General features: G+C 33.6%; 1 protein-coding gene across 21 annotated transcripts in view; it reads right to left on the reverse strand.

Moving 5' to 3' along the window:
- Window positions 1–16,005, reverse strand: part of LOC133515885 (protein tramtrack, beta isoform) — a 526,149-nt gene that overhangs the window by 180,833 nt on the left and 329,311 nt on the right. Inside the window, exon 5 of one of the 21 annotated variants that reach the window (XM_061848457.1) lies at window positions 1,329–2,198. The exons of 19 other annotated variants lie outside the window; for them this stretch is intronic. In XM_061848457.1, the coding sequence (XP_061704441.1) occupies window positions 1,450–2,198 (749 nt within the window). In that variant the 3' untranslated portion in view covers window positions 1,329–1,449. Of the gene's footprint in view, window positions 1–1,328; window positions 2,199–14,645; window positions 15,850–16,005 lie in introns of those variants that run through there. One more of the 21 variants, XM_061848490.1, reaches the window with a different exon arrangement.

The raw sequence follows: 16,005 nt of genomic DNA on the forward strand, positions 1-16,005 counted from the left end.
TTTTCTGCTGTAGCAACAGTAAGCAAGATACCTTGATAAGCATTGCAGTACCTTAAGTGTTGCTAAAATATGAAATGCTTCTGGTTTAGTATAAATTAGCGATTTTCAAAATTACCCCGCTTTCGAAGTTAACCCATTGCACCTAAAATAAAATTGAGAAAATACTATGAAGTTAGATTTATATTTTTTTTAAAAGGCAAGAAACAAAAACAGATTAAACTTCATGTTTAACGTTTAATGAATTGATCGATATTGACACAGATACTCAACCTTAATTGAGCTAAAATATGATATCTGAAGTATTAAATGGGTAAATTATGACTTGGCGGCCATTAGCTTATAACGCTCATTTAACTCAAAACATCTTTATAGCCCTTTTATAAGGTAAGTTATATAGACTCTGTAAGTGCACAGCAATTTAGTCTTTTACATAAATAAATAAATATTATAAGTAAATATTATAGGACATTATTACACAAATTGACTAAGTCCCACAGTAAGCTCAATAAGGCTTGTGTTGAGAGTACTTAGACAACGATATATATATAATGTGAATATTTATAACGCGCTTAAACGTGTCTAATGTAATATTATTTCATTATTTTTACCTTAGCTATCCGACGTTTCAGCTGGGTTGTACCAGCTGTGGTCACAGATGACTGACGCTGACGTCCCAGCCAAATGTCAGATAAGGCAAAAATAACATCGCGTTAGACCCGTCAAAATCACCACCTATCTACAGTTTGATTATAACTCCATTTCGAATAACAAAATTCGGGGGCGCATGACAATGATCAGAAGGGGCGCGAAGAATCTGCCCATCCCTGGTAGAGTGGAACCGGCTCTTGCAAACATTGTTCTGGGTGCACTGCCAAGATATCTTCTCTTTGTATACTTTGTCGTGGCAAAAAGTAAAGCCGTTGACTATAGCCGTCTCCTTCCCTCTTACATTTTTTACTAAGGTTACTGGAAACAGAAAATAGGAATGGTTAGTACCCATTTTCAAACTTGTTCATAAATAAATAAAACAAAACATGTTAGAGAATAACTTATGAACAGGTTCGGTGAAAGTTTATTCCATTCTATAGTCATTAACAATAAAAATGTGTGAATTAGTATTATATATTTTTGCATTGATTAATTAAATGTGTAATTTTATAATTTATATTTTGTGTATTAGAAAAACAAAATGTCAAATGTATCCACAAATTTCGTGTTCATACAAATCCCATGAGTTTTCACTTCTCTTTTTTGTTTAATATAAATATAGAATACAAAAAAATATAATTAATTTATTAATGTGGTGAATAGATAAATAAAACATAAAGTATGATTGCCTGATTAGCGGCAAAACTTTAATTTCAATAATCGTACAACTTATACATATTTTATTTTATTACACTTAATTAATTTAAGTACTATCCGGTAATGATCCGGTTTTATTCAGAATTAATTATATTCTATTAAGAAAATCCTGCGATACGTACATTCTGACACGGGTTTCCTCTGATTATTTTTGCATTTTATTTTATAATGTTCATACATTTTTTTAAAAGAAGGCGGTTCATCTGATTTTTTGCGGTGAGACGATTTCCTGTCATGATGCGACACAGTTTGAGGGAATGATTCGATGTGTTGTCTTATAAACATCAAATCATACTCGCTTGTTTTAGTACTTTTGCCTCTTTTATCACCTTTTGTATACAACCCATTACTGTCACGATTCTTCACAGCTTCTACAATAACATCCTTCGATATGCACAAAGTTTTGCAGAAAAACTCCTGACATACTTGTTTTTGCTTATCAGATTCACCAAGAAAACATTTTTTTGTATATTTTCTGGGTTTTCTCATTGATTGTCGAACAATCGTCACTCTTTTCGGTGAGTTAATGATAACATGGGAAAGAATGTAACGTTTTTTTGCTTTGAAGTCTAAAGACCAATAATATCGGCACAATTTTTTTCTTTCCTCTTCACCAAATTGATCGTTGCACTTATAAATGCAACGTGAACAATCGCACGTCTTTGGTTCTTTTGGTATTTGTGCCTTTTTATTAGTCATGTAGGATATACTGTCAATTCGTCTCTTTTTTACCACACCACGATGCTTTTCGCTATTATCTGCAGTCTGAAACTGTAATGGATCAAGCGCCGATGAGTCAAAAGATGGATTTTCGACTTTGTCCACTTCGTGACCTGAAATAAAAATAGGTAATACCTATAATTATTTTTCTTATTTTGATGTTTGAATAGTAAGTATATGTTTCTATACAAACACTGTAGTTATAGTGAAGGTTTTGAAGTTAAGGTATACATACACCAACTCGATGTGCAATCTGTTTTTAATTTGTTAAAAATTTTGGTAAATCAAAATGAGGAAACATATTCCATTTAATTGAAACATGTTGGTACAAGCTAGTTAAAAACGAATACACGCCATAATAATTATTTCGTTTATTTTATTGAAGTCATGTTGACGTGCCTGTGAACTACAATAAAATTATAACAATTTCATCATTATCAACTTGCCTTTCCTTTGCCAAACAAAACAATGGAAAATATCGATTCCAGTCATCAAATACCTATCGCTTCTACGGTTAGGTACAATCAGCATCAAAAGTAGCGGATGAAACAACGCGCCAAAAGTATCTCATATTCCGGATAATTTTTCCAAATATAGATAAATTTCTAAAATTCGTGCTCAAAAGTATATCTTTTACAGTCTTAGTTGTTCTATGTTAAAGACATCACTTTTTGTTAAGCTGTTACAGAATGGTAGATACTTATGAAACGTTATTTGATCCGCTACTTTTGATGCTGACTGTACATTTAGTTTTTTTTTAAGTACCTTATAAATTTGTTTTTTAAATAAACATAATTCACAGTTTCAAATAAGTCCCATCTTGAATGATAAAATTGGGAGCCGCGTGGTTATGTGGATAGGCACGTAGAACGTGACCATCCTTGGTTGTGACTAATGTGCTGTTACAAGTGTTACGTCGAGTGCATCGCCAAGATATGGTGTTTATGTGAACTTTATTAGTGCAGAATGTATAGCGTTTATATATTGCTGTGTCCTTTCCTCGAACACTTTTTACAAAGGTTACTGCAAACAATACAGAAAACGATTAATTTACCAACCATAGCTAAGATAACGCTGGGTTGTTATCTAAGCCAACATTTTTTTATTTTAATGTTTCAATAGGCAATAAGTAGATACCTACTAATCGAAAAATTAGGTGTTGCAAAAACGGTATGAAGCCTACTTTCATACATAAAATAAACGAAAATAAAGCTAAATATAGCAGCAACATGGCAGCCAGACAGTAAAAATAACTTGAGAGATAGATAATGTTCTTTAAATAAGTTTTGGCCACAGGTAAAACAGTTCCAGAGTCGACAGCTTGATAAAAGCGGTAAAGTGAAGCCAATGAATGTTCCACCCATTAAGCTGAACGGCAGCGCTCTTCAGGTGGTGACCCAATTTAAATATTTAGGTCATGTAGTCACCGAAGACCTAAAAGATGACAGTGACCTTGAAAGGGAGCGTAGAGCGATGGCACTTTTCAAGGCATATTGCCAATCTTTTTACGCGAGCAGTCTGTGGGTGACATACATTCGTAAGGCTGCCAGTGTTCTGCGCGTCCAATATAACAACATTTTCAGGATGCTGACGCAGCTGCCCCGATTCTGTCGCGCATCAAGTATGTTCGCGGAGACGCACACGGATGGGTTCCACGCAATTATCCGCAAGAAAGTGGCCTCCCTACTCAGTCGCGTTCGAAGCAGCAGCAACAGCATCCTGGGCCTGTTTGCTTATAGGTTTGACTGCCCCATTTATGACAAATGGAGGCAAATAATGCTCGGCCTTGTGTAAAAATTATGTATTATATTTTGAATTATTAATGAGATTATTTTTATTTATTTAATTATTGTGTAAGGCTGCCAGTGTTCTGCGCGTCCAATATAACAACATTTTCAGGATGCTGACGCAGCTGCCCCGATTCTGTCGCGCATCAAGTATGTTCGCGGAGACGCACACGGATGGGTTCCACGCAATTATCCGCAAGAAAGTGGCCTCCCTACTCAGTCGCGTTCGAAGCAGCAGCAACAGCATCCTGGGCCTGTTTGCTTATAGGTTTGACTGCCCCATTTATGACAAATGGAGGCAAATAATGCTCGGCCTTGTGTAAAAATTATGTATTATATTTTGAATTATTAATGAGATTATTTTTATTTATTTAATTATTGTGGAATATTATTTTTAAGTATGTATTATCTATTGTAATTACTTTTTGTATACGAGTAGGTGCTAATATAGTCTAAGGAATTCTAACTAACATTTTTCTTTATAGGCCCCCGGCCTGAAATAAACGGATATTTAATTTAATTTAAAAAAGTAAATGAAGTGCTCTACAATTTTGAATAAGAAGATGAGACGGAAAGAAGCAGACTGCGCGACAGCGTAATTATTTATTTATGAAATTATTCACCTATTTAAGTTCTGTTTAATGTTAAAGCAATTTCATCAATCAATTTTATTTTAGAAAAAAAAAATTAAAATATTTTAATTAAACTAATTATAATAACTAATATTTCATTTGTATTTTTAAAGTAGGCAGTCACAGTAATATCTCTAAAAAAACTTACATTGATGTTTTTGTTTACTTATCATGAGTCAAGATATATCATTATTAGAGCTCACAAACTTTAATGAAGTTTGATATAAACTCCATTTCGAATGATAAACTTCGGGGCCGCATGGGTATGATGGAGATTGGCGCGGAGAATCCTTCCATCATTAGTTGCAAGAATTGTACTTTTACAAATGTTGTTTTGTGTGCATCGCCATGATTTTGTGTTTTTTTTGCTCACTGTATTGACGCAAAACGAAAAGCCTTTATATATTGCGGTCTCCTTTCCTCTGACATTTTTTACGAAGGTCACTGCAAACAATACAAACATACTGTTAAAAATTAGCACAAGAAATAAAATTTAATTATTCATCAAATTGTTGGAAGTAATATTAAAATAACCCATAAGGGGTCTGTGGCTACTATATAGTAGCCACAGACTGTCGACTGGATATCACATGATGGATCTCGGAGCAGAGAAATACCAAAACAGAAATCGTGGGACGACTTTGATACAGTTAGTAAGGAGGGGAGGCCTTCCCCCCTCAGTGGGACACGCATATATGCTTGTAAAACAAAATTTCAATTATTGTTAGACAGCCTTTCCTCTATCATTTTTTACAAAGGCACTGCAAACAATAAAAAACCAAACTCGAACATAAATAATATCCATACTTGAACATAAATTCATTAGTTACTTAAGTTTATGACTTTAAAATAAGCTTTATGAAATTAAAGTATACTGATAGTTAAAAATAGGAGTAGGTGGAGTCCGTAGCATTAAATTAGTTCGCTTTATTATCTTGGGCAAGTAAAACAATGCTTAATACATATATCGGATATAGTAGGTATTACAACCTCTATATTATTATCCGGTTAGCTTTCGTTTGTCCAACAAATCCTTACCATCATCCAATAATTTATAAAAATCAAAACTCGTTTAATGAATTAAAACATATTTATTTTCAGCAAATGGCCCACAGATATTACCTTTAAAGTAGCATACAGATTAAAAAATATAACTTAAAACTAACAAAAAAACACATGCGATGCATTACCCAACCCTACTGTGCCTATGTCAGAGAGCTGGCCGCGTAACCACCGAAACTCACCTGTCGGCCTAAACTCCTCCTTACTGCTCAATTCGAAAAATACTTAAAAAATGTCACACCGATACAATATGAATATGTCAGTATCAAAAGTGACATTTCTTCAACCAAAACGTCTTTTTTGACACTGACAGATCGCTATCGTACCGCTCGGACATCTTATAAGCATTATATGAATTGGGTCGTTTGTGTTTAAAATTCACATTGTGCATTTATTTTATCACTTCCGTAGCTGGAAGTAGGTAAGTAAGTAAGTAAATATTCTTTATTGCACCAACAATTATACATTTTACATACATGTAAAACTACAAATTAATTTTAAAGGAAAATAGAACCAGGTAACAACAGGCGGTCTTATCGCTAAAAAGCGATCTCTTCTGGACAACCTTTAGGTAGCAGGAAATTTAGAACTCATACAAAAGTCAACAGGTAGTGGAAGTTACTCCTTTAGGTATTAATTTATTAAAGAAAAAAAGGATATATTAATTTAAAGTTTGATATAAGTGCCATCTCGAATAATAAAATTAGGGGCCGAATGATTATGATCGAGATTGGCACGAACAATTAGGCCATCCTTAGTGGCCAGAAAATGGCTTCTACAAATGTTATTCTGCGTGCATACCCAGGATATTGTATTGCGATGTACTGTTCTAGCGTAGAATGAGAAGCCTTGTACTATCGCCGTCTGTTTCCCTTTAGCATTTTTTACCAGGGTCACTGAAAAGAAAAATATACCATTCGTTTCGAATATTTGTGCAAATTTTACTAACATTACCTATACAAACAATAAGATACGTATAGAGATAGGTTTAAATTAAATAAATACAATCTAGAAACGTTTATATTAAACTAACGATTCATTATTTAAGTCGTGATGAACTTCTGCAAAAAATAATTTTAAAACCAATACTGTTATTAAAATGAAATTAATATCACAAGACAAATGTTTTTTTATTTATAATAACCATCATGAATGAAAAAATTGTAACCATCATGAATCAAATACTCTTTATTGAACTCTTCAGAAAACGAAAAACGAATAATTGTCTTATAACTAAATTATTGATAACGCACAAAACAATGAAATAAAGAACTATTACTATTATTTGGGATACAACAGCGGAGAGTGAAACATAGTATATTTTTCCGGTTGCTACAAAACAGTACCATAATTTCTTAACTCTGTACCACATACCGTCACAATCATTAATTTATTTAAAATAACAAAACATATACAACGAGTACAAAACATATTTATAATAACCGTTACATAAATTTAAGGCCTGTCAAAATTACGTAAATGTTCTTTATTTAAATATACAAAATGAATATAACTTAAATAACGTATTCATATATAAACTAACTAAGTTTTAAAATAATACATCTGAATAATTGGCCCCTTTGGCACGGAGGCATGGTGCCGAAGCGGAGATGCTGGCAGGAAGGCAGGATTTCCCCGCTGTATTGCGATACCACTTAATGAGTCCGCAGCAATCTCGGTTCTCCATACAAACGTCGTTATGCTCTCATTTTATAACGACTAGCCAGATTGCTTGAAGCTCTGTACTTACAATAGGATAAGATATATCTATGCCTGTAATAGTTTATGTAGCTTCTGGTAGGTATAGTTTTAAAAAATCTGCGAATTTAGGTTTATCTTACAAAACTTGTTTTTGCTCTATTTCGTTTGCTTCATAAGCTGGAGCTAAGTAAATTAATTATAGGCATACCTATAGGATATATCTTATGTTATTGTATGTGCAAAGCTTCATTACAATCCAACTCGTAGTTTTAAAATGAGAACGAAGTTCCATTTGCGGCAAGGTGAATTTCTTAAACAAGGAAGCTGCCAGCTCTTCGGTCAGTTGTATTATTTATTTTTTGTTTATTCGCATGTTCTATTTTTCCTCTTATTTTTTTTATGTTTATGGACATTTGATATCATAGTTTGATATAAACACCATCTCGAATGACAAACTTCGGGGCCGCATGACCGTGTTTAATAGTGGCTCGTACAATTTCCCCGTCTTTAGTAGCAATAAAGTGACTTTTACAATTTTTACCGGTTGTACACTGCCAAGTTATTGTGTTTTTATGTAGTATTCTGGCGTAGAATGTGAAGCCTCTAATTATTGCTAGGTCCTTTCCTTTAACGTTTTTTACCAGCATCACTGCAAACATAAGGAACTTTAGGTACATATAAATATAATCATAGTCGAAGGCAAGTTCTGAAAAGCATTTTAAATTTGCGTAAAAAAATGTTCAAAACAAGTCCTGGAGGATAAATCGAACACGTACACTTTGACATGAAGATTATATCTAAATGATGTCATATAGTTATCATATGCGCGCGATCGCAGTCTCCTTTTCCCTTGTGTTTTTGACAACGGTCACTGCAAACCATAGATAATATATATATATATATATATATATATATATATATATATATATAGTGAATTTGTTTAAACCAACACAGAATTTTAATCACAAGTTCAATAAATTCTCATACACATTCTGGAATGTATGTATTTTGTCATAAATACATATAGTGTAAATAAAAACGTTCAATAATTGCAAGCGTCACTTTAAAACTATTTTAAGTAATAAACTAACCATTTATATTTCACTGAATGGAGATAAGCTTTTTTACTTTTATTTGAAAGCATGACAAGCAATAGATAATTCGTATAGCAAACTATAATTGCGCACTTTTCATATATGGGCTCCCAACTCAATTATAATTGACCAATCACGCCCCCATAGAACGGATCCCTCGCGCGTTTATGTCTTTTGTCTACTTAGATACTTGCCAATTTTCATTACTTATTTAGGTTTAATAGTAAAAAAAAAATGTTTTTGAGGACAGACGCATTCAAATTTTAATTATTCGGACTGTTTCTGATATTATACTGATCTGTCAGTATCTAAAGCGACGTTTTTGGTTAAAGAAATGTCAATTTTGACGGACAGATCAGTGTCATATCGAAAACAGATCGAATAAGTAACTAAAATGTGAATACACCTGAGAGAACTTTTCACAGACTCGGTCTTTCTAATGTTGCTATTATGTACTTTTGTAAACATTGTTTTCCTTTGGAGGTATACAAGAACCGTGATTTTCTTACTGATTTGACTTTCAACGCTTACCTACTTGGTATATTTCTTATTTTAAAATACAATACACTACAAATACTCTTTATTTGTACACCTCAAATCTCAATACAGAAAACAGTACAAAGAATACAGAAAATTAAAAAGAGGCAAAACAAAAGGCGATCTTATTCTATTTATTTATTAGTATAGGTACAGTTATTATATACACTTAGATATTGTACTGGACTTTATAATTCTGTACCCCTAGTGTAACTTTGATCGACATCATAACGTGACGAACGCGTTTGCGTTAAGTGTCATTTTGTATGAGATTTTTGACTTTCCAAAACGTCCCGCTTGGCGCGCTGTTCAAAAACCCATACAAAATGAGACTAAACGCAAACGCGTACGTCACGATTCAAAATCGAATTTAGTTACACTAGGGGTACTGGTCTGTCAATCAAACTTTAACAAAAATCCCATCTCGAATAATAAAAGTAGGGGCCGCATGATTATGCACGAGATTGCCCCGTAGTATCAGTCCCTCCTTAGTAGCGAGGAAATGGCTTTTACACATGTAATGGCAGGTGCACTTCCACGATATTGTGTGTTTATTTACTTTGTTGGGACAGAAAGAAAAACCTTCATATTGTTTACCACGGTCACTGAAAACAATAGATACCTACATTTTGTAACAAAAGTAGTGTAGATCCGTATAATTCCACATTCGGTATCGTGTTCTAATTAACAGAAAGTACGTAGATGAAAAACATTTTTGACACAAAAAACAATTCTATGGGGCAGGTCCGCAGGTCGTTCCACATTTATGTCGGCCAACCCGCCATACAAAGGCCAAAAATGTTCCGCGTCAGAAGTATTTTCTTCTACCTTTTCCCAATCCGAATATGCCCTTATACGGATCCCCAATTTTTTGTAACACCTTGTATAAATTTTTATACTTACATAATGTGTACAATATGTGTGTTAAAATGTATAGTTTCTGAAGAAAAATGTAGTATTCATTAATTAATATTAATGGATGTCACACTTTTTTTTTAATGTTGATTAATGGCTAAGGATGGTGTTAGTTAATTACATGAAAATAATTTAAAAGTGAAATACTTAACGGTATTATTTTTAATGGCAAACAAATTATTGCAACAATACTACCTAAATCGGCTATATGTGCCACATTCATTTTATTATCTGTATGGTCTTTTTATTTGTTAGTAATGTTTTATTTAAATAAAACAAACTGTTGGTCCAATCAGTTGTAATTTTCAAACTTATATAATTTAATTTTCTCATAATGTGAAGTTACCATGAATATTTACTCCACCAAACTCTAAAGTAACCCTTCCACGGGGCCCAAGAATTTACAATTATATTTCATTCTATGTAGTTCTTAATGTGGTTAATTGTCTGTCATCTCAGTACAAAGAATGGTTTCTAAACGTACAATTTACCGGAGTTCTGTTACAACCGCCTTAAGAACTGTGGGTCTGCCGTGAACATCGAAAATCGAAGTTGAAGAGTGACAAAGAGTCGCGAGATGCTCGCGTTAGACCTCTTTCATTTATTCCCCTTTTCTTGCTGAAGGGTTGAAATTCCGAAACGAAAACACATATCAAATCGAGTACACATATTTTTTTCAATTATTAACAGATTCGCCAGGTTTAGATTCAGGCTCAGAGTTTTATATAAACTCCATTTCGAATAATAAAATTAGGTACCACATGATTATGTTCTTGCGGCGGACGTATCATTTTCCCATCCTTCGTAGCTAGGAAGTGGCTTTTACAAATTTTACTATTCGTACACTGCCAAGATATTGTGCGCTTATTCACTTTGTTGTGGCAGAATGTATAGCCATCAACCATCGCAGTCTCTTTTCCTCTTCTATTCTTTACGATGGTTACTGCAAAACGATACACTAACTATTAATGTTACGATACACTCCAGGTATAGGTACAAGCACATGTATAAATAGTTACGGAGTTATTTGATTTCTTCTTCAATACATCAGGTTTACAGTCGCCAATAGTAATGGCTTTCCCCAGCCGCCCCATTCTGAGTGGTCCTGCGCTTCATCTTGCCATACCCATCACCATCATCGACCAATCTTGTGGTTGGTTTGCCAGATTTTCTTGTTCCTTGTGGTTAACATGCGAGATATGTCAAAATTGTGTGCAATTGACATTTTATTTCGAAAAAAAGGCATCTCGACTGATATTAGAATAGAGGTCAAATCGAATTGCTTTTTTTTTCAGAGATGTTCCAAATTTGAATGTCATAACCAAATCGATTTTGATGTAGTTATGAAGCAATTACAACATTATCACAAATTTTACTTCAGTTAAGTTGGATGTATTGGGGTAATCAGGATCTGCGAGTCAGTCGAAGATGATTAGAAGCTGAAGATTCTACTTCAGATTTTAATATAAATTCCATCACGAATGATAAAATTAGCAGCCGTATGGTTATGATCGAGATTAGCGCCTATAATATGGCCATCCTTTGTAGCAAGAAAATGGCTTTTACATATTGAATGCTTAGTACACTGCCAAGATATTGTGTTTCTGTTTCTTTTACTGCAGCAGAACGTCAAGCCGTCAACTATTGCTGTCTCTTTTCCTCTCGCGTTTTGAATCACGAGTACTAAAAAGAATACACATGTAACATTATATAAAATATGCATTCATTTAATCAAAAATAATAATCAATGCATAATAAATTAAGAGGTCGAACAACGCTAGGAAGATGAAGATAAATAACTTAAAAACTAAATATATTCATTCTCCTTTTTAAGTAGTTTTAAACAAGAAACAATCGGCCCGATTTGAAGAATGAAATACGATAACGATAAGTTCTGGCTTTCAGATAAGTGGTTTAGTGGTGGTTGGTGGTGGTTAGTAGTTGGTGGTTTTCTCATTTAGATATCGTTTATATGTCGTAGCAGCTCGATTCGGGCAACCAATGTCACTTTGAGGATATAAATATTGTAGATAGATCTTATTGGGATCACAGCGGAATTGAAATAAACGTTTTGACATCTTTTAAAGATCTTAAACGTGTCTTAACTGAACTCATAAAACAATGAACTGGCAAAACCACAAATAAAAGTGGCTTTAACCTATAGAGGTTAAAGCTACTTTTATTCGTGGTTTTGCCTTAATCACAGTAAAAATACAAGTAGTGGGTATAGACCCACTACTTGTATTTTTACTTGTATTTTGATTGCGTTGCATTTGCCCCATTGTAGCAATTGCCTTGGCTGACCTTACAATATATATTAATAGCTAAGGACAGGAGCATCTTTATTGTCAAACAACATTTGTAAATTATTTCATTAGCTCCCGTTCTAGAGTTGAAAGCAAGAGATCTACCTATAACAATTCCCTCAGTAGGTACTAAAAATTTGTTTTCCTTGGAACAAATATTTAAAAACGTTTAAATATAATCGAATGACAAAAAAGTGCAGCCGTTTCAGACTTTTATACAATCAGGGGCCCAATGATCATGATCGAGACATCCGCGTAGAACCAGCCCATTCTCAGTAGCGAGAAAGTCACTTCTCAAAAATTTTCGCGTGCATCTCCATGATATTGTGTTCCTATTTTCTTTGTTGTAGCAAAATGAGAAGCATTTTACTATCGCTTTCCTTACACCGCTTGCGAAAATTACTGCAAATATGTTTTTGTCTTCAATATTTTTTAGCATTACACAAAGGTTAAACGATACTGACGTGTATTAATATTGAAACACGTTTAAAAAATATTCAACTATTAAAAACTTCTGGAACCAAAAGAATGTAAATAATCTGATATTATATAATTGTTAAATAATTGCTATGACTTATTTTATTTTTCAAAAATATCATGCAGTAGTAATCCGAAATATAAAACCTCTAATGTAAAAAAATGGAATATACATTTAAGCGATTACGAGTAAAATACCTAAGCAGGTGAGACTTCCGGACGGAAAAATAAAACGATTTCTTTAGTTTTTCGCCATTATATGGCAGAATAGTATTTATTGCTTTGTTATAATATATATGTATAAATAATAAATAAATAAATAAATATTATAGGACTTTATTACACAAATTGACTAAGTCCCACAGTAAGCTCAATAAGGCTTTGTGTTGAGGGTACTTAGACAACGATATATAAAATACATAAACATTTATAAATACTTAAATACATAGAAAACACCCATGACTCAGGAACAAATATCGATGCTCATCACACGAATACATGCCCTTACCAGGATTTGAACCCGGGACCATCAGTTTCGTAGGCAGGGTCACTACCCACTAGGCCAGACCGGTCGTCAAACGTCGTCGTCGGTATGTATAGGTAATAGGTATGGAATATAAATATTATTTATCTTGTCATAAAAGATATGGCAACACTCCGCGCATCGTGTTTCTAATGATTTTCGTACCACCCTTATTGCAGTATGATATGATATTGATATCTACGAGTAAATTATCTTCTAGGTATTCATATCCATAATACTACTTGTTAGCAGTAGTACAAAACGTTACGTTCTTCCCTTTGAAATGAAACAGACGCCATTAACCAAGTTTCAAGTAAACTCCATTCTTGATTACAAAATTAGGTGCTTCATGATTATGGTCGAAAATGCCGCGTATCATCTGGCCCTCCTTTGTAGCCAAGAAGCGACTTCTACATTTCCTAAAGCTGCCCTTTTGAGTACATTTCCATGATATAGTTTTCTTGCTGACGGAGTTATAGCAGAATGAGAATCCGTTAACGATGGCGGTGTTTTTTCCTCGGGCGTTTTTGGCTATGATTACTGCAAAAAACGCGTTAAAATATACAAACTTAGATGTTGAAATGTTTATATTTAATTATTTCAGTTAGAATAAGATTGTCTTAATAAATTTAAATAGTAACCTAGAACAAGACAGTAATAGTAAAAAAACTACCTATAACTGAAATAAAAATCTTATCAACTACTTGTTTATTTCACTTTATTTGATGAGAAACTGATAAAAGTACAGTCGCGAGTTTAAAGAATGGCTTCAGGATAAAGATATATTAAGATAAGTAAGTAAAAAAAATCAAAATATCTTGGAATGTACAGTTGTTTTCCACATTTCATCTCGTTTATTAAATTAAGAGCCTCACGGTAATGAACCAGATTGGCGCCGAGATGTTGTCAATCTTCACTATCAAGAAAACAGCTCCTACATTTCATTTTACGTAATATCACATTACAAACTATATTTCACAGTTTAAAATATAATCCATTTCGTATAACAAAATTGGGTGCATCATGATTATGATCAATAAGAGCACGTAGTACGTGGCCATCTTTAGTAGCGAGGAAATTGCTTCTGCATATTCTGTGCTTAGTACACTGCCAGTATATCGTGTTTTTTCTTATTTTTTTGGAGCAGAACGTAAAGCCATTAAGAATTGCTGTCTGCTTTCCTCTAATACTTTTTGCCAGATACACTGCAAAGAGATAAAGATAAATTTAAAAGTAAGTTGCGTATATGTTAATGTATTGCTAATTTAGTGGCACGATTAGTCAAATTATTATTACCGCAGAAAAAATACAAAGACGTGGTTGGAAATAACCCTTACCACGAGTCACTGACAGTACAAACACTGAAATATACGCTAACGTCTACGTAAATTATTTTCTATAAATCACGCTCGCTCTAAATATTTCCATTCGAGCGAGATGCATAGAAAGTCAGTTACGTAGGCGTTAGCAGTCAGACAGTCATTTTTTTAAACTAGGTGTTTTAATAAAAAAAAAAACAAATTAACTAATTTTTCATATTTATTAATTATAGTATACAGTAAAACAATGTAACAGTTCAAAATTATCAACAATCACGGGCTGATGGAAACAGACTCCAAAGCAGCCCCAGTTTTATGAGCTGAGATTTCGTACGCCATGTATGTACAGCGAGCTGAAAAAGTGCATATCCAGTACCCACTATGAATGAATTCCATTCATAGTGCGGGTATGCACATTCGCAGCTGTTTGTACAGTCAGTATACCAGCGTATGAAACAATGCACTAAAAGTATCTAATCCAAATGCAACAATGCACTAGATTACCTTTCCAAATAGAGACAGTTCGCGTTCAAAAATATATCATATATGCAACTACTTAAAAAAATACATATACTTATAAAAAAATACACTCCCATACAAAATGAGCGTTCTTTAAAAAACACGCATAAATTTTGTATTTTTTTATAAATTTTGTGTTATTTCTAATCAGAATCACGACCTCTTTCGATCCGAAAGGAATAAAAAAATGTCCCAGAGTTTTTTCCTACAGTGTTACCATTTCCTCATATATTTTGTACATAACAAAATGGAAAGTTTGAAAAACGTATGGATATTTTGGGACACTTTTTTTCCTTTAGGGATGAAAAGGGCTCGCGATCACGACTAGAAATAACACAAAAGTGGCAAAATAAGTCACATAAAAAAGTAGCAAAAAAAGAAACGCTTAAATATCAGCATCAGACCAGCCAAAATGTATGAAACACCCAATTTTTTCCGCAATTTCGGGGTTGGTCCCATTGTAAAAGTTTGTCAGTTTGACCTTATATTTACCCCGTAAATTATTGCATATGACTAAAAAAGTACCTGTATAGAGGCATCTCTTTTAGTATCAGAGGATGGTAGATACTTTTGCTGCATAGTTTGATACGCTGCTTTTGATGCTAACTCGGTAGTTTTACCGAAACTCATTTTTTGACATAAATACGTTGAGATGGCCCTGTAGGTTTGTAAATCCCGCCCAGTATGACGAACTTCGGGGCGATATGGTTATGCACGAAGTTACCTCTTATAATGACCCCTTCTTCCTTTGTGGCAAGGAAGTTACTAGCACAGCCTAGACCCGACTGTCTGCATTTCCACGATATAGTTTTTTGCCGCACAGTGCTGTAGCGGTATGGAAAACCGTTAACGATCATCATATCATTTCCTCGCGCCGTTTTCGCCCAGAGCACTGTGAAAAAGATTTAAACACAAAGTTTACTTAGGTTCTGATTATTCTAGCAGTTCAAAATACCTAGCGCAAAACCACCTAAATAAAGTCGAGTGCCACAACTATGATACTCGATATGTAATTAAGTACATTATTGCAGTACTTAATGAATTTATC

The sequence above is a fragment of the Cydia pomonella genome, chromosome 3 (genome assembly GCF_033807575.1).
Source record: "Cydia pomonella isolate Wapato2018A chromosome 3, ilCydPomo1, whole genome shotgun sequence".
NCBI lineage: Eukaryota > Metazoa > Arthropoda > Insecta > Lepidoptera > Tortricidae > Cydia > Cydia pomonella.